At 39.3% G+C, this 20,173-nt stretch overlaps 1 protein-coding gene across 1 annotated transcript in view; it reads left to right on the top strand.

The window, feature by feature from the left end:
- Positions 1-20,109, top strand: part of LOC108095561 — a 103,558-nt gene extending 83,449 nt beyond the window's left edge. Inside the window, 12 exon segments of the mRNA XM_043207516.1 lie at positions 7,034-7,253; positions 7,473-7,736; positions 7,918-8,029; positions 8,102-8,294; positions 8,550-8,758; positions 9,148-9,278; positions 9,368-9,549; positions 12,477-12,700; positions 13,274-13,580; positions 14,975-15,187; positions 15,773-16,383; positions 16,564-20,109. Of these exon segments, the coding sequence (XP_043063451.1) occupies positions 7,034-7,253; positions 7,473-7,736; positions 7,918-8,029; positions 8,102-8,294; positions 8,550-8,758; positions 9,148-9,278; positions 9,368-9,549; positions 12,477-12,700; positions 13,274-13,580; positions 14,975-15,187; positions 15,773-16,383; positions 16,564-16,836 (2,939 nt within the window). The 3' untranslated portion in view covers positions 16,837-20,109.
- Positions 20,110-20,173: the final 64 nt, after the last annotated feature.

Raw genomic sequence — 20,173 nt, 5'->3', positions numbered from 1 at the left:
AATTTGTTGAGTAAGGAACCAAAAAATATATCACTCACACCAATTAGAATACAATACATATCCTTTACAGAAAATAAGTAAGTAAATTCTAAGGGTTATAAAGTATAGTGAACTAATTTTTGCAATGACTGGAATATATAATTATATGTAAATATACTGGTTTTAAGAAAATATCCGCTGCAAGGGTATTAGCAAAAATGTTCGTGAGTGTTTTTCGATTTGATTTTTAGCTTGATTTTTTTAGCGAGAAATCTGATTTGAGGAGCGGAAGCGGAAGCGGAAGTGGAAGTGGAAGCGTCAACGGAAGCGGAAACGTCGATGGCAGCGGAAGTGCAAGTGAAAGTGAAAGTGAAGTGCAATGCAATGGCGCCGTGATGCGATCATCTACACACGCACACTCACACTAACACTGGCTCACACACGCACACACTGGCCAAAAAAAAAAAACAAAACCTCTCACAAAACGAAAACAAAAACAAAAAACACACAGAATCAATAAAAAAAAAGAGAGAAAAGGGGGTGGGCGTGGCAACGCCTGTCACGTTGCACTCGTTTGCCGCTTTTTTTTAAGATTTTGTGCCACCAAAAAATACGAAAAAGCTACGACACTTTTTTAATTTAAGATTCACAGGGAAAAAATAAGAACTATATTAGAAAGATTATATTCTAATATTTAACAGACTTACATACGTTTATTTTAAATATTTTAACATTCTAATAAACAGCAGAGAAATTAAAGAAACGACTTTCAAGTTCATGTTTTTTTGATTTTTAATAACATTTAATTTTCGTTTTATATTTTCAAAAAACACCATTGATTAACTTAAGTTAAAAATTCACAGAGCATCACAAGTGCGTGTTTTTCTGGCAAATGGAAAAGAAATAAGAATTCCCGACAGCTTTTGTTTGCTTGATTTGTTTCTTTGTTTGCCGCTTGTCGTTGGTCGTTTGTCGTTTGATTCCTTTGCATCTTGGCGGAATTGGTTTCCTTTTACTTTTCCCGGACTTTTGTTCTTGCGTCCCGATTGTTGCCGTGTTTATTTTCGCTCTTTTTTTCCCCCTCTCACATATATCTATTGTTATTCGTGCCGGGACGTTTTGTACCTAGGGCCAACTTTGATAGCACAGACTTTTCTGCAAATGGCAGCTGTGGAAAATGCGGCAGTTGGGTTGCGGGGGGAAAAAGTCGAGGAAAAGTCGTGCGATTTCGGCCAAACGCTGAAATCGAGATGAAATCGTAGCAGTGAAAAGTAAAAGCAATTTCCAGTCACGGGGCTGCGAAACCAATTTCCAAACTTGCCTGGCAACAATTAACAAGCAATCGAATCGAATGCAAATAAACCAATGGGGAAAAACAACAAATCGGGAAATGGGAGTCGGGGAAATGGGAAACGGGAGTGGGGCTTCTAGAGTTTTTCCCCCGTGACCCAACATGACCCATAATGCCCCCATTGACATCATTAATGACACCCAAAGTGTCCTCCATTTAGGCTGAACAAGCCGAGTGGAGCATTTCGGGGGTTGACTTGGCTTAATACAAAGCAAATAGCCGTGGCTAAAAGGGAACTGTCTGAAAAGTCCAAAGCCAAGCTGGCCCCCAAAAAAAAAAAGAAATACGAAAAAAAAGGAAAAACGTCGAGTACAACGAAAAACGATGCGCAACAAATTCAAATGGCAAGATAAAAAAAATGTCAAGTGTTCTCCTTGACACGGGAAAATGGAGGGAAAATGTAGGGGGGAAATGGCACTTGGATGGGGGCGGGATATAGAGTGACAACCCGGGGCATGGGATAAGACTATATACCTAGATTTAGCAGAATGAGGGACAGAAATAGCCATGAATTAGTCACTTGCGAAATGATGTCTTTCTGCGGGACAATAAATCAGTGATGTCAAGTCGCATATTGTATTATACGTTGCTTTGGCTTTCGAAGTTGTTGGCTTAAATGATGCACTTATTATATTTCTTAGTGGTATTTAATTTCATAAAAAATACACAAAATAAAATATTTCAAATTTCAATAAGTGTTGTATCTCTTAAGCAAAAATAAATCCTGGAAAGTAGGATTTAGTTAATTTTCTAATTCTTACCCCACAATTGTGTTCAAACTAAAACGTGAAGGAATAATTAAGTTACCTAGCGACAAAATCCTTTTTGAATTTACAGCAATTATTCTCGTTCTATCAAACAGACAAAATAAAAATGAGCATTGTGACCTTACGCTGGAAATAAAAATGAGCACCCAAATCAAAAATCATTAAATAAACATAAACACCTACAAAGAGAAGAGCTCGTAAAGCGCAAGGCAGAAACTAAAGGGAATAAAAACCCTGTCTTAGGGTTGACTTTCCTTGGCAAAGTTTAAAGTTGAAGTTTACTTTTTTTTTTGTCGACATCCAAATGTGTGTTTCCCGCTCCTCTTTTTTGCCCGCCGATCCGAATGTCCATTATCCTGCGAGTCATTTGCCAAATGTCGGGCCATTGTGCCGGCACTTTATGCTAATGCAATGTTGCGTGATCCTTGAAGGAATTGTCATCGCCGCAGGGGAATGGGCACCGAACCGACCGCTGGGTTGGGTTTAAAGCGAATCCAGCTAATGGATTTCCGTGGCGCATCCAAACATAAAAAGTGCGCCAGATGAAAGTTGAAAGTTGAAAGCTGAAAGGTCGAAAAGGCGGGCGAGCGTGTCATTTAAAGTCGCACCGAAACGAAATCCCGCCCAGTCATCTGGCCCAAACTGCATTGTTGGCCGACAAAAACAAAATACGGGGTCGCATTCCATGGCCACTTGGTCCTCTTTGTGTGTTATTGTTGTGTAAGCGGAAATCCCTGTGTCCAGGAATTGAAAGGATGCCGGGGATGACTGACGAGTGGATGACGCGGCGGATTCGGAACGCAGTATTAGCTGCTCTCATAATTAACGCTGAACGGATTAAAAGCCTCGAAAAGGGATTGACATCCAGGCAGTGGGACGTTTTTATTTTAATTCTATTTGCCAACGCGGAATTTGATTGGTTAGTTGGAAAAAGGGAGCGAAAACTTAATATTATTCAACGCAAAAATACATTTCAATTAAGTTCCTTTGAACTTGAACTATTTTTGGTATATATAAATAAAATATGGGTATACATTTAAGGTTTTTATTTAATATAAAAATTAAGCCTTTGTCAGGGTTTTTGGACTTTAATAAACTACACTTCAGTATATTCACTCTGTATCGATCAAGTTCAATAGTAATTTCCAACTCAATTAAACTATAAATGTTTATTATTGGATTTTTATTATTCCCTTAAAACCGATATATGGTAAAGTAAAACAAACACGCTGCCTTAAATTACCCCCTTATTTACTAATTAAACTGAGCTCTGGGCAAATGGAATTTTATTTGATTGAATCAGGAATACGGGTGTTTATTTTATATTTGCAGTACGGCAAGTGAAATACGTTCGTTAAATGTTTACACCTGCAATTTCGACCGCTCCATTTGCGGTTCTAGTGCCGAAAATGGAATTTAAATTGCAACACGCGTGCGGCCACGCAAATCAACACAATCACATCCCAATTTGGGGCATGCGAAATGCGAAATGTTTGCACTTGCCACACATATCATCTCCATCCAGCTCCATTTGGCTGAAACACCCAAATATCGCAGGAAGCACTAGATTAAGGTTTACCCAATTGCAGTGCAACAATTTTCATTTGAGTGAGAGAAATTTTCAAGAATTTGCATTATATTTATACTACTTTACTATTTTATAATGGCTTAGGTATTTCCTTTATATTTTTATTTAACTATAATTTAAAAATTTAATAACATTCATCTATTTAAACACCAAAAAAACTATCATAATACTTTTGGTTTTAAAAATTGCTTTGTTTTAATGTAGAGCAAGGATCAGCATTGTTTTTTGATGTGATTTTTAAAACCTGAAAATACAAATCTAGCCAAAACTTTAGCTATCCTAAATTTAGAAAATGACGTAAACAACTTGGTATTCTGTGTGCCGCCAGGCTTCTCAGTTTCTGTTGGCCAGGCCATTAAATATCTTCAGTTGTGAAGGAGCTCTTCCCGCGTCCGATTTCCACTCGTCCTGCGATTTGCCTGCCCGAGAGCTTCTCAGGTTATATATTCCTGTTCCCGGGTGTCCGTTGGCCTGATTTGTTTGCCTTTGCCAATGCCATTGCCACTGCCATTGCCTTTTCCATTGCCGCCTTGGCAGGCGAACCTTACTAGTGGCAAGATGAAATAGTTGGCCGGCCAGTTTCCGGTTGCCTTTTCTTTTTTTTTCCCACCCGGGATGCCAACAAACGATGGCCATCAATTCGGTTGTTTGTGTTTGTTTTCCCTGAATTTTCCTTTCCCTGTTTTTCCTTTCCCTTTTCTCCCCTTTCTGTTTCTCTGTTTTGTGTTGCATGTTGCCGCCGTGCAGCTGCATCTGCAACACGAGTTGTTTTGCTGCCGGGTGGGCAGATGAAAAATGAACCGAGCCGTTGTAGCTGTAGTTGTTGTTGCAATGGAAACGGAAAACCAGGGAAACCAGGGAAACCCGGGAAAACCAGGCAGCAGGGAGCTGGTAAATGAAAAACCAACCGGAGAGTGTGGCGTAAATCCAAGTGACCCAAAAATGGTCCTAGATGCGGGCCTGGCTTTACTGGCCCTAAAAAATAAAATATATTGCACATCCGCGGGCGCTGCGTACGCAATTTACACGCACACACAAACACACACACACACAGACACACACGCACCGCCCCGGAAAATCTGACCGAACCGAAAGCCACAATCGTAACGATAAGCTTTTTCAGAAAATTTGCCCAACGTTCTCGCAGTGCCCTCTAGTTAAAAACGAGATTTTAAAAATGGTATTTTCCATTCTGACACCTCAGTTAATAGTTCAAAAAAATAAAGCGTCTCAGAATAAAAATATCAAATATCAAATTATTAATTACATTTTTTTGAAATAATGTATTATTATGTAATATATTCAGCCTAGTTAAAAATTGACTTAATCCTATTCGCCCATATTGAATAAAATTAAAGCAGATTTTGGTAGTTGTCATTTCCACTGATAAAGAAAATTTCAGAAATGTTTTATTAATATAAACACATAAAAAGAGACATTTCTCAAACAAGAAATTTATTTGTCTGCTTAATGTTGTTTCATTTAAAGTTCATAACTTGTATTCCAATAGTTTTGCTTTATCCCGAAAGTTGTGTTACCCTACATTGTGTAGGGTATTAAAATCTACGCACGACCGCAAGAAAACAGCGCGAGCAAGCGATTTCATAGCCTACTTAGCGGCGCACGCTGCGAGTTATTCAAATTTGAATTAGGCAGGGCCACCATTTTATGGCTCCCACTGTCTGTCTGCCAGTGGGTGGGTGTATGTGTGTACGGATGTGTGGGTGTAAAAGTCGTTGTGTGGTTGCCACACTGTGTAGATGTGCGTGTGTGTTTCTTTTCTTTTTTTTTTTGGGCCGGAGGAGACCCGAAAAATATGCAGCATCTGCGTGGCAGCAGGGCCAAACTTGCGGCATAAAATGTGTGGCACATGTGACGGCAACGGTGAGCGTTCCTTAATTAGATCATAGTTCGCATCCTGGCGCAGGGCAGCGTTTTACTGCCATCTCGCCGAAACTCGAGTCCCCAAACAAGAACACAAAGGCCCAAGGACCAGGACCAAAACGCCATCAACGTCATGCCCGCCATCATCATACTCATCATCGTACAGTGGGCGGGAGTCGAGAAAATTTGATTAAAAATAGGAAATTAAATTCATCAGAAATTTAGTTTAAAAAACAATGTATCTGAAAGGAACTGCTTAAATGCTAAATAAAAACTATTAAAAAAGAAAAGGGTAAAGATATTTTCTTTAGAATTTCCTTTTTATATAGGAAACAGAAATATTTCTTCAAAAATCAATTGAAATATACAGGCTATCTATATAATTGATTTTATATTTCTAATTGAATCTCAAGTGGTTCGATCTTAAAGGACCTTTCTTTGCTTAAATAGTTTTTACTTACCAAGCTGAAAAATGCCCACTTCAGATTTATCAAAATATGATCTATTAGGCTACCCATTTTACCAACTGTTTTTCCTTTTTAACCCACTGTTCGTTGGGCGGAGAGTTGTGGCACATTATTGACTCACGCGCCGCATCGAATTTCCAACTCAATCATGAACAGAAACGTCGACGGGGAAAAGGGCAAAGTGGAAAGTGGAAAGTAGAAAGTAGAAAGCGGAGAAATGGGGGAGGGGAAAAGCTGGGCGGGGGGAAAATGGTAAATTTCGCTTGCTTTATGACTGGCAACTCACGCGACGCCGCTCGCCAACGTTTACGGTATTTGCATTTTAATTGAATTGAACTAAATTATTTTGTTTCGAGTTGAAGGAATTGCCAGCCATTGAAAGCCTCAAAGTAGGCAACAGTTTTTGCGAGAATGTGGCAGCCGCAAGCCGCTAAAAAGTTGAGCGAAACTTTGACATAAGACTCTGGCCGCAGCAAGAAAACGAAAACGAGATTGCAGGAGGGCCGAACGAAACTTTTCCCAAGTGGGCGTGGCTTAAATGCCGCGGCTGATTGGGCGGCGGTCTTGGCCAAACTAGAATCCAGGGTGCCGCCCCAGAAATTAAGAGTTAAGTCGCCACAGAAGTGAAGGGAAGCCCAAGAAGTTAGACAAAAGAAAATGCACTTCTACTTCTGCGTAAAGCATCTGGTCCGGAAATCTTTGAGCGATGCGGATTGCTATAGAAAAGAAAGTTTCCCAAAGTACTTAGGGAACCAGACTTGGCTTCAACAGTTTCTATAAAATACAATTTCTATGGGTTTCTAAGCCCTAATAAATAATACAAATAGGTATATACATTTTTCTATGTTTAAAAATGTTGATATGCATACAGACGAACCTTTATTTTTTAAGTATGTTATATCATGAATATTTATTATACATTTATTAGAACTATTATCTTTTAGTGTTTCGATTTGACTTTCAAAAACTTTAATCTCCCGATTGGAAACGCTTGCAGATGAGTTCTGCGAGGAGTATCCGCACAACCTGATGCCAACGCCTGGCTATTGGATCGAGTGCTCCCGCCAGAAGATCTCTATGCCCACCCCGCATACGATTTGGGATGAGAGCGACTCGGAGCACGAGGACATCCGGGCAGGAAGCGCCAGCGATGCCTACTTGGAGCGCGAGTGCAGCGATCTCTACGAGGACGACGAGGACTCCGAGGCAACGCCAAGGTGAGAGAATCCTCCAAAAGAAATATTTAGCTTAAGAATACAACATTATCCAATAGTAAATAGTATATTATATTCATTGTGAGTAACTGAATATTAATAATTAATTTACAAACTTTTGACAAACATTTCTGATTTCTAAAAATAATAAATATTAATAATAATATCTATAAATACATATATATATATTTATTTCTGTTAATCAAATGCATTATCCTGCAGTCCGCGCAAGAAAACCACAATTGAGGAGCAGTGGGACCAGCAGGGCGCCTTCGAACTCATCTCCGTGGAGCAGGAGACGTACGAGAAGTACTTCTACGGCACCGAGCACTGGAACTACTTCACCAGCGACGAGGACCTGGGTCCAGTGATCCTCTCCATCAAGCAGGAGACGCTCAACGGACGGGACCAGTTCCGCATTCTGGTGCGGGCTGGGTCCTACACGGTGCATGGACTGATACCGGCCTCCTGTGTGTTTGCCGATAGGTAAATATATTTTATAAGAAAAAAAACATTAATTTTATGAACAAAACCAAAACAAAAATACGAAGATTGCCATTTAACAAATACAGAAGTATAACTAATCTGTTATTGCATTATTTTACATGATGAGCAAGCTCTCTTTCCCATTTTTCAAAATTTATAAAAACCATTCAACATTTTACAGATATAATCGCGAGGAGGTAGTTAGATCTTTAGGTAAAGAAGTTAATTTAAATCCACCTTTAACGTTAGGACAATTACCCGACACGCCGGAGGAATTATTAAAATTAGATCAGGTAATCTTACAATCTCATAACCAAGTATTCCTGGTTTTATATATATATACATATTTTTTAAACTCTGAATAGGTTTTTATAAAATCAGAATTAAAAGTTGGCGTCATATTTGTCAAAGAGGATCAGTATACCGAAGAGCAAATTCTGGACAATAATGAAAATTCACCGCTCTTCGACGAATTCCTCACGCTGCTCGGCGATCGAGTTCGGTTGCGGGGATTCGATAAATACAAAGGTGGCCTTGATACGGTGCACGACCTAACAGGTAAATATTATTTATATATAATATATTTATATGGTAAACAAACTGCAAGTTTCCGACGAAATGTGGGACCACCATAACCCATAACTTCGACAATTCTTGTCCAATTTCAAAGTTTGTAATTGCATTCTTAAACGAACTGCACCAACATTTTCCGTGTCCAGTTGGTTCATATTTTTACCCCAGTTAATGTCAAATTTTTTCACTTTGACACTTTTTGAATAATATTTTGTATAATATTTGTAAACGCCTCTTAAGGTCTCTTCTCCGTGTACACAAACTGGCGCAACATCGAGATCATGTTCCATGTCTCCACATTGCTGCCCTACGAGAAGCACGATCCGCAGAAGCTGCAGCGGAAGCGGCATATAGGCAACGATATCGTCTGCGTCGTCTTCCTGGAGGCGGATAACACGCGATTCAGTCCCGCCTGCATCAAGAGCCACTTCCTGCACACCTTCATCCTGGTGAGTGTCCTTTGGATTGATGGCATTCAATGGTTAAGATTATTGATTTGCTCATCATATTGAATGGTTAACCTTTAAGTTAAAGCAATGCATTATAAATGTAGGTATAGATAGGTATAGATAACATATTTGCAAACATGTTACTCTCATTTTTCGAATTTTGTAGTGGTAAAATGAAGTAAGCAAGAAATACTTACAGATTTTATGTTACCATTAGATGTATGCAAATAACTTTATTTTCTTTGTTGGTTTTTTTTAATAAGTGGCTATGTATTTTAAATAATTTAATATGTAAAGCTAATCAATAGATGAACAAAATAAGAGAAAATACTTGGAGTATTGGACTCCCTAATTAACAATTTCTTACCCATTTTCTTGCTCCTTCCAAGGTTCGTGTTTCGGCCAGGATCAAGCACAAGCCGACGCGGTATGAAGTTTCCGTGGTGACCCGCGACGAGGTGGGTGCCTACAAGCCCTACCTGTGGGAGCAGTCCGTCTTCGAGAAGGGGCCCATGTTCCGGTGAGTTTTGCTGCTAGATTAACCGAACTCCCTTCCCCATTAAAGCATCCCCCCTAAAACCCCAAAAACAAACTTAAAAACTTCCACAGGGAATGGCTGCTGACGAAGATCGTGAATGGGGAGAGGGCCTCCTACTCGGCACCGAAGTTCGCCAGGATGCAGGAGCGGACGCGATCGCAGATGCTCGAGGATCTGGTGATGAACCTGTCGAATCACGCGGAAACCGGACAGATACCGAAGCCATATAGACGCGGCAGCTGGCGACCGATCGGTGAGGATGAATATATCAAAATGTTGCATGCCCGAGTCCTAGACAACAACACACACCACGAACAGCAGCAGCAGCTGCACTTGCAGCACATGCAGCACATGCAGCACATGCAACACTTGCCGACGCACAACATCTGCTGCTATTGCAACAACAATGCAACAATTGCTGAACTGCAATCAGCTGCTGCACAATCACACAACAACAATAGTAACAACAATAGTAACAACAATAATAATAACAACAGCAAAAAAACCAACACTAATACACACAACAACAGACACAACAACTACAACAATAACAACAGTCAGAACAACAACAATAGTTACTTTGAGCAACAACAACAACAACTGCAACTGCAACAACAACAACAACATGACGGTGTTAAGCAACAACTAATGCTGCCACAACAACTACTGCAACAGCATCTGCAACTATCGACGTCGTCACTCACACACACGTCGTGTTGTGCCATGTTGCACCTGTGTGCGAGGCATAGTATGTCTGCCACCACGCCCCTTCACCGCCCCCATTCACCAGCCACCCCTCACCTCGGCCGCCCTCTTTGTGTTGGCCCGCATGTTTTTTGCCTGGCTTTGATGAATGACTTCTGCATTTATACACTTTCCTTGGCTAACGAAACCAAAAAAAAAAAAAAAAACAGAAAAGAGAAAACAAGGTCACAAATGCAAATTGTTAAAAATTATCCTGGAAAGCTTTTCCGGGATTTAGTTACTTTCACGAAGGGAGAATTCTACTAAGAATCATGTAAACTAGGTGGTTGCCATTTTTATATTCCTTTCTAGATATTTAAAAGAAAAACTTGTAAAAAACAATTATCCATAAAATAGTTTGGCAAAAATACTCAATTACATTAGGTAAACTCAAATAAAATCCTAAACTGAAATCTGTTTAAACTACAATTTTATCAACTCCAAAAAAAAAAATCCAAAACATTAAATTTTCCAATTGATAAAAGTTTGCTCTTTGCATACAGCATTTTTAACTTCAGTTCAGTTTTACAATTTGCAAATCCTAAAGGCTTAAGTCCCAGGACATCGTTAATTTTGCAATAAAACCAGCAGGCTCCAAAATAAATCTCCATCTCCTTTACGAGCATTTTTCTTTGAAGGCCTTTAAGCAAATCGCGTAGATTTTCAACATTTTTCGCCCGACTTTAAGGAGATTTATAAACAAATCGCGAGAACAAATTGCAGGCATTACTGGCAACCAAAAAAAAAAAAAAGCAGGAGAAGAAAATAGAAAAAAAGGACATTTGCATTTGGTCCTTTGTGACACGGTTTCTGTGCGAGTATGTTTGATTAATCGTTTTGTCTTGCTTTCGGTTGAACTTTCACCCATGGCGGAAGAGGGGGTGGGGGGGGAAGGGAAGAGAAGGGAAAGGGGACGAGGAAGAGGGAAGGAGAAGGGGGAGGGAAAGGGAGAGAAAGACACATACTGACACTTCCGCTTCCGCCATTAACACATCCGGCTGTGTTTGTGCCCACCGGAAACGTGCAGTCGTCGCTCGAAGCAATCTCTTTCTATCCCCTCCTCCGCCTCCTCCCCTCTGCCGCTTTCTCCCTACTTTCACCCCACCCCACCTTTTGGCTGTCCCCTTTTGAAACTTAACCCCCCGACAAGGACAATCTGCTCGTCCTTTATCTGCACACACCGACACTTGTCCGGCCAAGAAATATTGTTCATGTTTGTGTTACTTTATCAGCGGGGGATATCTTTTGTTCCAGCCGACCATCACCACCCACTGTATAACACCCACCCACCCAAGGCTGCTGTTCGTGTTGTTGTTATTGTTGTTGTTGTTGTTGGTGGTGGTGGTGATGGTGATGGTGTGTGTTGTTGCTGTTGCTGTTTGTTGTGATTTTGTTTGGATTTCTTGTTATTTATTTGTTGCTATTTGTTGCACCAGACAACACAAATCTAATTTGATTTATTCATGCACACTTACACACAAGCACCACCCACCCACACACCCACACATATTCACTCGCACACACGTACACACTGGGAAAAGCCGGAAGTGATCCCCAAACGGGAACTATCCGTATTGAAATTATGCAAATTACCGCTCCAATAGTTTGGCATTTCCATTCGAATGCGATTGGGGAACTGCATAAATTCCAGATCCTACAAAAATAAACACAGCTGTGTTCAAAATATTAGGGATGTAAATAGAAAATAAAAATATGCTATAAATAGATATTTACCATGAATTGTATACTTGATTAAAATATTTGAATTCAATACAAAGTATTTTGTACGTAAAACTAGTTGTGGCAAAGACTTACTTTACCCTTGAATACTTCGAATTATTCTTTCGCAATCGAACACAGCTGTAACCACAGAAACACCCAAGAAGTGCTCAATTGTATGACCACTGGAGACTTTATTGAACCCGGGCCTCCCAATTGTAATTATTCGATTGTGTATGTCTATTGCAAACACCTTCATAAATTCCACTCAAAATGCAATAAGCCCCCCCACATTCGGGGGCCTCGAATTCATCCTTGGAAGCATAAGGGTGGTGCTTTATCTGGTTCATGACAAGATTTCCATATGCCAGCTGCTGCCTGGCTGCTTTATTAAGTTGGCACACAGATGTTTGCCTTTAACAGGAACTTAAATGGAATGAATAGATGGTCTGGAAGCAGAAAAAAAATAAAATATACACATCCTTTATATTGAATGTTAGTTTCAAGTTTTTAAATAGTTTGGAATTTACTAAAAACCTTTAAACACTTGTGTTTATGAATAAAAAATCATTGAAGGCATGTAATGTGCATGATTTTTGACTCTAAATGAAATTTTTTTCAGCGAATACATCCCATTGATTTTAATAATTTTAGCATAGAGAAATACCATTTTTATAACCCTTATTAATTTGTAAAATAAATATCTATTTTTCTCAGGCCACATGAGACCCTCATCGCCACTTCTGGATTCCGTTCGCGATCAATTCGAGGACTACGACCAGCTGGCCAAGGACTTCACCCGCGTATTTCTGAACGAGGAGCCATCGTGCCTGACCAACTCGCATCTCTTCGATGTCGTTTTCCTGGTGGGCCAGTCCAAGCAGAAGGCGCGATTTATTGGAGTCCGAGCGATCCTTGGCGTGCGAAGTCGGGTATTCCAGGTGGGTTTAACTCTGGTAGTTTATATTTATAAAACTGTTTTTTTTTCACCATTTTATTTACATTTAAATAAAGAGTTTTCACTTGCCAACTTTTTCTTGCCCGCCAACAAAAACCATTTTACGTATGAGTAATAAAGTTTAAATCTTTTTAAGCCCAGACAACAGTGCGTATGGGTAATGAAATGGCGTCATCAAGGTTACTCATACGCAATGTTGTCCGCTTAAATATATTTTACGGCTCACTCAACAGTGCATATGAACAATAAACTCTTGAAATTGAGCACCCTTAAACGTATTCTGTTTTTTTTTATTTATTTTCCAAAGCAAAACTACAGGGCGTATGAGTTATAAACTTAAAGCATTAATCATACGCACTGTTGACTTTTACAAGATATAACCATTGCAATTGTAAGTGTGGTTTTTTTTAATTTTAACCATAATTTTTCTGACAGCAATTGCCAATGCCTAACATACCCTCTAATATGAAAGTTAACAAAATCAAAGAAATGATTGCATGGAATGTTTATCGTATGAACACAGTAGTTGTCATAGAGCCATTGTTTTTCGTTTCAGGAAATGCTGTACGGCATTCAGACTGGCTTCGGATCGCCGCAGATTCCGGTGGCGGAGATCTTCGCCCGACCAGCTCCCTCGCTCGTTTCCCCGCAGAACCAGAAGCCGAAGAGCAACAATTACCTGACCGTTCCCGATTCCGATTCGATTCGGCCCAAGAGCGTACCCTCATCGCCGATGGTGAAGAGGGCGTTTTCCCGACTGGGAACCATCACGGCGGGATGGGGTCGATCCATACGGAACAAGAACACCAATCAGCTGAATCCGGATGATAAGAAAAAGTGGATTTCGTCGACAGATTGTTCGAGTAAGGGTTTTCAGTCGGTGCAATGCAACCATATCGATGCGTGTTCTTTTCTCTCCGCTCTCTTTTGTTCTCTTCTCTCCTCTCTCTCCTTGATTTTTCCGCATTTCCACATTACGTATACGTCCACCGTCTGCGTCCTTGCGTTCTTATAAAAAACCTTAACTTTGCAACTTACTCGTACCTTACCAACTTTGCATCCGTGAAAAACCCAAACAAAAAAAAAAAAAAATCTAATATATGCAACTAAAAAACGCACGCCGCACATCTTTACCTCAATCCGAAAAAAAATCTGCGTACTCACCCGATCTCAACTGACTTATATATGAATATCCTGAACTCTATAAATACACCCGATCGAATGTCTTGTGTCGAACGAACACCTCTCATTGTTGTGACTTATTTATTTGGTTGTGTTTCATTCGTTACCCCTTGGTTCATCGCATAAAATATTCTGGACGTGTTTCTTTCGTTTGAGAAACTTTTGACAATGCATCCTCTGTACAATTGGTCGAACTACTTTTTTTATAAATGCATTCCCACCTTTCGTTTTGTTTATACTGCACTTTGTGTGATTTTTGATATTCCTCAAAACAACATATCATCATCCAAAAATCATAAAACCATGACGTACTTGTATGTGTGCTTATGTCGATTTAATTTCCCTGTGAATATACCTTTTTAATTGGTTTTTTATAATTTTTCTATATCTTTTATTATTTAATTCTTACAAAATCATACCTATTTTTGTTAACTGAAATTATTTATCCATTAACATATCTGCATTCCACCCCATTTCACCTCAACTGCTTGCATTTTTACTGTTACGTGAAATTTTGTTACAATTGGATTCCAAACACCAAACTGTTTTGACTTCCTCGAACTTTTCCACTTCTTCACCTTCTCGTTGTGTTAACTATCCTTATTTGTCACTATATCTACGATCTGTACTCTACATCTCTGTCTCTGTTCTGTTAATCTCTTCGTTCAACATGAAAAAAACAAACTAAATAATTTGAATTAAACAACAAACAAAATTCTATCATTTTCTCATCTCACATGACTCGCCAAACGCCTCACCTCTCTCTCAAAAAAAAAAAAAAAAAAACAATAAAAATAAAAACAATTCCCCCGTCGATCACTCAACATAAACTTCTTAACTTTGTGCCTTTGGTTAACCCAATTGTTTAATTGCTGACTGACAAATGATTTTTATAACCCTCTATGATTTGCGATTTTTGTTTTGCAATCGAATTTGTTCGATTTTCGTTCATTTCGACGACTACCGATCACCAACCATCGACCATCGACTAACGAACACCGATGAACGATAACCGATGACCGATGACCGATAATTGCCCCGCCCACTCGATAATCCCATCCACTGGCGCCTGCAGACAGAGACAGCAAGGACAAGGACAAGGACAAGCCGGGCAACAACCAGCTCGCCGTGCCACGCCTCTCCGTCTGCGCCGACGCCCAAAAGGTCGATCGAGCCAAACTCGCCCAGACCGAGTTCAACATCATCGAGTTCGATCCGGACACCTTCCGCGTCCTCCTCGACTACCTCCACACGGGCACCTGTCCGCTCACCTGCGTCTCCATTCCAGGTGAATATTACACAGCTAAACGGCACGATAGAACCTAAACACTAGAATACAGATTGAAGGATATGATTTCAGTTAACCTACAAAAAAGCAGCTTTATGTAGTCTATGATAAATGTCTTCATTTTGATACTCTGATAAAAATAACTTTTAATATACATATTTAACATTCGCATAGGAAATAATTTTTAGGGTTACGAAGTTTAATATTAACGAATTACCTTCTTATTGAATCCGTAATATATGTTTATATGTTTTTAACCATATATTTTTTTTTAAGTAATACCAATAAATTTACTATACGATCGAATTATCTTTATTACAAATGCTTTAGTGTAATTGGTTAATTGGTTTACTATTGCTGAACTTTTGTATTGATTTTGATAATTTTTGATTTTTGATAAAGATTTTCCTTAAAAATCTGATAACAATCATGTTTTGACAATTTTTAATGCAGACAGTACTAATATTATTTTAATTAAATCATAAAGGTTAAGTAAATGAAATGCAATTACGATAAGATTTATTGTAGATATTTTTGTTCTGTTAACCAGTTTTGAAACCTATTAATTTGTTACCGAATCCATAGGTTTGCTGTGCGCCGCGGAGCACTACGACCTGCCGGAGCTGCTGCAGGCGTGCTTCCACCACTGCAAGCAGTTCCTGCGCATCGAGGTGGTCTGCCCGATGCTGATCTCGCTGGAGAACTACTACTGGCGCTACACGTCCGCCTCGGAGCTGGTCAACATGATCCTGTCGTTCGTGGAGAGCAAGGCGCACTCGCTGTTCAAGTGCCCCGAGTTCCTGCACCTCTCCGAGTCGATGGTCCAGATGATCATGTGCCGCGAGCTGCAGACGCCCGAGATTCGCAAGTTCGAGGCGATGCTCGCGTGGGCACAGCACAAGGTGGGCAAGCTGAAGAACCATCCGAACAAGGACACACAGTTCGAGTTCGAGTGCATCATGGAGCGGCTGACGCGCGATCTAAACCTGTGCAGGATCTCGCCGAGTGAACTGCTGACCGTCGTCCTGCCCTCCAAGTCGATGAAGAACGAACGGATCATGGAGACGCTGATGGTGCAGGTCAATCTGGGCACCTACCGCATGCCCGAGTTGGATGCCTACCGCCAGCAGTTGCGGCAGCAGGAGTCCGCCGAGGCCACCGTCCAGGTCCACCGGGGTGGATGAGACAGTAAGAATGTGAGTTTCGATTTGGAGCAGCAACAGCAGCAGCAGCAGCAAACGCAACAACAGCAGCAGCAGCAACAGCAACAGCAGCAACAGCAGCAGCTTCATCACCACCAAATGCAGCAACAGCAGCAACAGCAACAGCAGCAAACGGATTCGGATTTGGGTGTAGGTCTATTGGGTCAATATCAGCACCACCCAGCCCCGCCCATCGATGCCCGTGCCTATGCCATGGCCTCCCTGGCCGCCGCCCTCGAAATGCAAAACCCGCCCCGCGATGCCGCCGACGAGGAAGTGGAGCTCTATGCCAGCTTTGATAATGCCCCCAGCACGAGTCGCGTGGCCGCCCAAATGCAGGCCGCCAAGGAGGCGCGACGCAAGAGATGGGCGGCCGATGGCGCCAGCGGTAGCAGCGGGGACGGCGGATGCGCCAGCGGCAGCAGCGGCAGCGGTCGACGTTACTAAAAACCAAAAAAAGAAAAAAACGACCTGGTGTGTGTGAATCGGAAAAAATTTAAACCTAAAATTCAGAAATTCGCATAACTAGTGGATCAAAAAAAATGCAATAAACATAAATATTATTTTATTTGGAAATTATATCCTAAAGACCAGTATGGTTCCTAATCGTTCGGCTAGAACCCATTGGGAATTATAGCCTCGCTGAGGGCTATTTATTTTTTCATTGTGCAAAATTTCCCAGCTTTCAGGAAAAACTTTTTATTACAAATATAATTAGAGTATACAAAAATCACATTTTAATGACGAATTTCTAAAATTTAAGGTTAACTTTTTTTATGCATGTATAGCGAGTGAATGTGAACAGTGATTGGGAAGATATTGTTTTGTACCTAATATGAATTTTAGAATAAGATTGGAATCAATTCTTTTATGTTAAATTGTTCGCCATAATTACGAAAAAAACATCATTTTATGTTTAATGTTCATGAAAGCTATGTATAAAACAAAAACAGAAAATCAAATAGAAAAAATTTATATAAAACTATACAGATACTTTCAAGCATTTGGGTTGTATTTATTTACTTATTTTATTCAAGTAATTTAGATGTTATATTGGAAAATAAAAAAAAATGTTCATAACTCATTTCATAAAATTTTTTGTAGTTCCCCAATGTTTTTCATACCTAGATAGGAAATTGGTTTTGGAAAATATCAAAATTTATATATGTATGTACATATATAGCCCCCTATCACTGTGTGCGTGTGTGTGTGTGTGTGTGTGTGCATGTGCGTCTAACCCACCGCTCGAAAAAAGCGCCCGAACCATCCAAATCGAAACTGACATTGTTAACTCTTACATTCACCCCGGAATGACAAGAGCCCCCGATTTTTGGGGATGCATTGAAAGAGAGAGCGGAGGGAGACGGCGGCCCAAACCCCACCCCCCTCCCGCCCCCCTCTGAAAAAAAGCGAAAAAAAAAAAAAAAAAAAAAAATAATGGTAATGGAGCCAAGGCAGAAAGCATAAGCATTTTCTACAAGTATTACCCAGCATATATATATATATATATATATATATGTGTATGTGTACGATTGTCCTAGGAAGGTATGTAAACTAGTCTTTTAAGGAACCACTGTGGCATTCGATTTTTGATACCCACACGATCGAGGAAAACCAAAAACAAAAACAAAAAAAGTGAAAAAAAAAACAAAAAAGAAAACAAAAAACAAACGCTTACTGATGTAAAACAAAGACTTAAAAACTAAAAATGAGAAGAAACCAAATTAATATGAATATAAAAGGTAACAAAATTTTTTTAATAAATGTTATTAAAGAATGTAAGCAGAAAAAAATTCCTTTCGCCCCTTTCCCTTTCCCGCTGTAAACCATATTTCCCAAATGACGAAACGAATTAGCAAACGTTACCAAAAAAAAAAAACCAATTTATTACCTAAGGAAAAACTATATGATGTACTTAAATGTTCATGAGAATTGCAAGCATAATCTAACTGTTTGAACGCGTGTTTTTTTTTTATATTGTCTGTTAATTTGTTACTACCAAAAAGGCATAGAAGAATATTATTAATAAGTATCTACACTTCAAGACAAGTTGGCTTGCCATCCTGTACATTTAACACTGGTAATCATTAAAATTACCAACGCTTGTTCAAACAAGTGAAATGAGAGTCCAGCAAACCAGAAAAACCGATACATAAGTGCAATATCTAAGTGAATGTTTGTGTAACCAATAGAGTACTTTACCAAAACAAGCTAAAAACCTCTACAAAAACGGTCCCTGCAATAGATCATACAGAAATGAACATCTGAAATGAAAAAACAAAACACCCAATAGGAATTACTTCCGATCGATTGGAACCGAAAGAACCCAGAAAACCTGAACGAAATTCAATTTAGGGCTAAGGAAATTCAAAACCAAGAAGCTCATAGATTAGACAAAACTAAAACACACAATACACATAAAACAAATCCTGATTAAAGGCCCCAAAATCCCGTCTTTTAAAAGATTAAAAAAAACAAACAAAATAAACCAAAAGTGGTAAACAAAATAATGAGTCAATCCCTTTTGTATTTCCAATTCCAGTTTTCAACAAATTAATTCTTGCGAATCATTTTTTACTAACATGCAACCAAAACACTTTTTTTTAGAAAATATCTTGTTAATAACTTCAGTTGCCATTCTCGTCCCAAAGTGAAATAAAAAGCCCAATTTTTGATCAATAAAGAGTAAGCAAAGCAAAATCTGATGCAACAAGAAAAACTAAACGTAAACGGCAGCATTTCCAAAAGGGTTTCACTTAAATGTTCAAAGACGCATATATCAAAATTCAATGTCTAAACTGTACAACCAAGTTTATCAAGTGTCTGGCAGGTCATACAAATGTAAGCATAACTCTAAGCAATTAACATATTAAATCCCTAAAGGCAAAAACAAACCGATAACCAAAACGTAAACGTAACTAATTAAAACGCTTTCAATGTGTAAAAACCGAATAACCATAAATGTTAAAAAATCCAGCAAAACTAAATGAAAAACTAACTAAAAAAATAGAAGCGGGCAGGAAAATTTGGAGAGCAGCAGAAACAAATCGAAATAAAAAACTCCTTGAAGTATTTTGAGAACAGAGAAATAGGTCGAGTGCCATTCAATTCAAAAATAGTTATACAAAATGTTGTAAGTTGTTTTTTTTTTTTGTTAACTAATCTACAAAGAAATAGCAACAGGTTTAAATGGGCATAAAGCATAGCTGTATTTTTACCGTCGCTCTATCGACTCAGAATATACCGTTTGAACTGAATGTACTCATCTGATTAATATATATGTATTTACCGCAGATAACCGATATACCGAAAAGAATAAACAATAAGTGGCTGTTTCTATGTGTTAGTTCCGATCTGCCACGCCCACCGCCCCACGTCTGCCACACACAGAGACCCACGATCAACCACCGGACGGCAGAGTGGTGCGGCTGGGTGGCTCACTTTTGATAGCAGATGATAACAAAAACAAAACAAAAGCAGGCAGGAAACCAAAAATGAAATATGAAATACAAAAACCCACTCAGTGTAAAGCAAGTGACTCCTTTTGAGCTGACGATCTACGGTCTACGATAAACCGATCAAGAAATAATTAAAACCCAAGGAAAACACATTTGTTTAATCAAAAAAACCAAACTCAATTGAAGGCGGAATAAAGCTAAATAAATGTTGTAATTGCCAGAGCCAAGAATAACAGGAAAAAATAAAATAAAAAAAATATAATGATCTACTTGTTTATTTTTGTGATGGGTTGGTAAACGAATTCCACGAGTAATGGGTAATTTCT

Source organism: Drosophila ficusphila, unplaced genomic scaffold (genome assembly GCF_018152265.1).
Source record: "Drosophila ficusphila isolate 14025-0441.05 unplaced genomic scaffold, ASM1815226v1 contig_198, whole genome shotgun sequence".
NCBI lineage: Eukaryota > Metazoa > Arthropoda > Insecta > Diptera > Drosophilidae > Drosophila > Drosophila ficusphila.
Note: the sequence above shows the minus strand (reverse complement) of the source record. Positions and strands in the feature narration are given on the sequence as shown.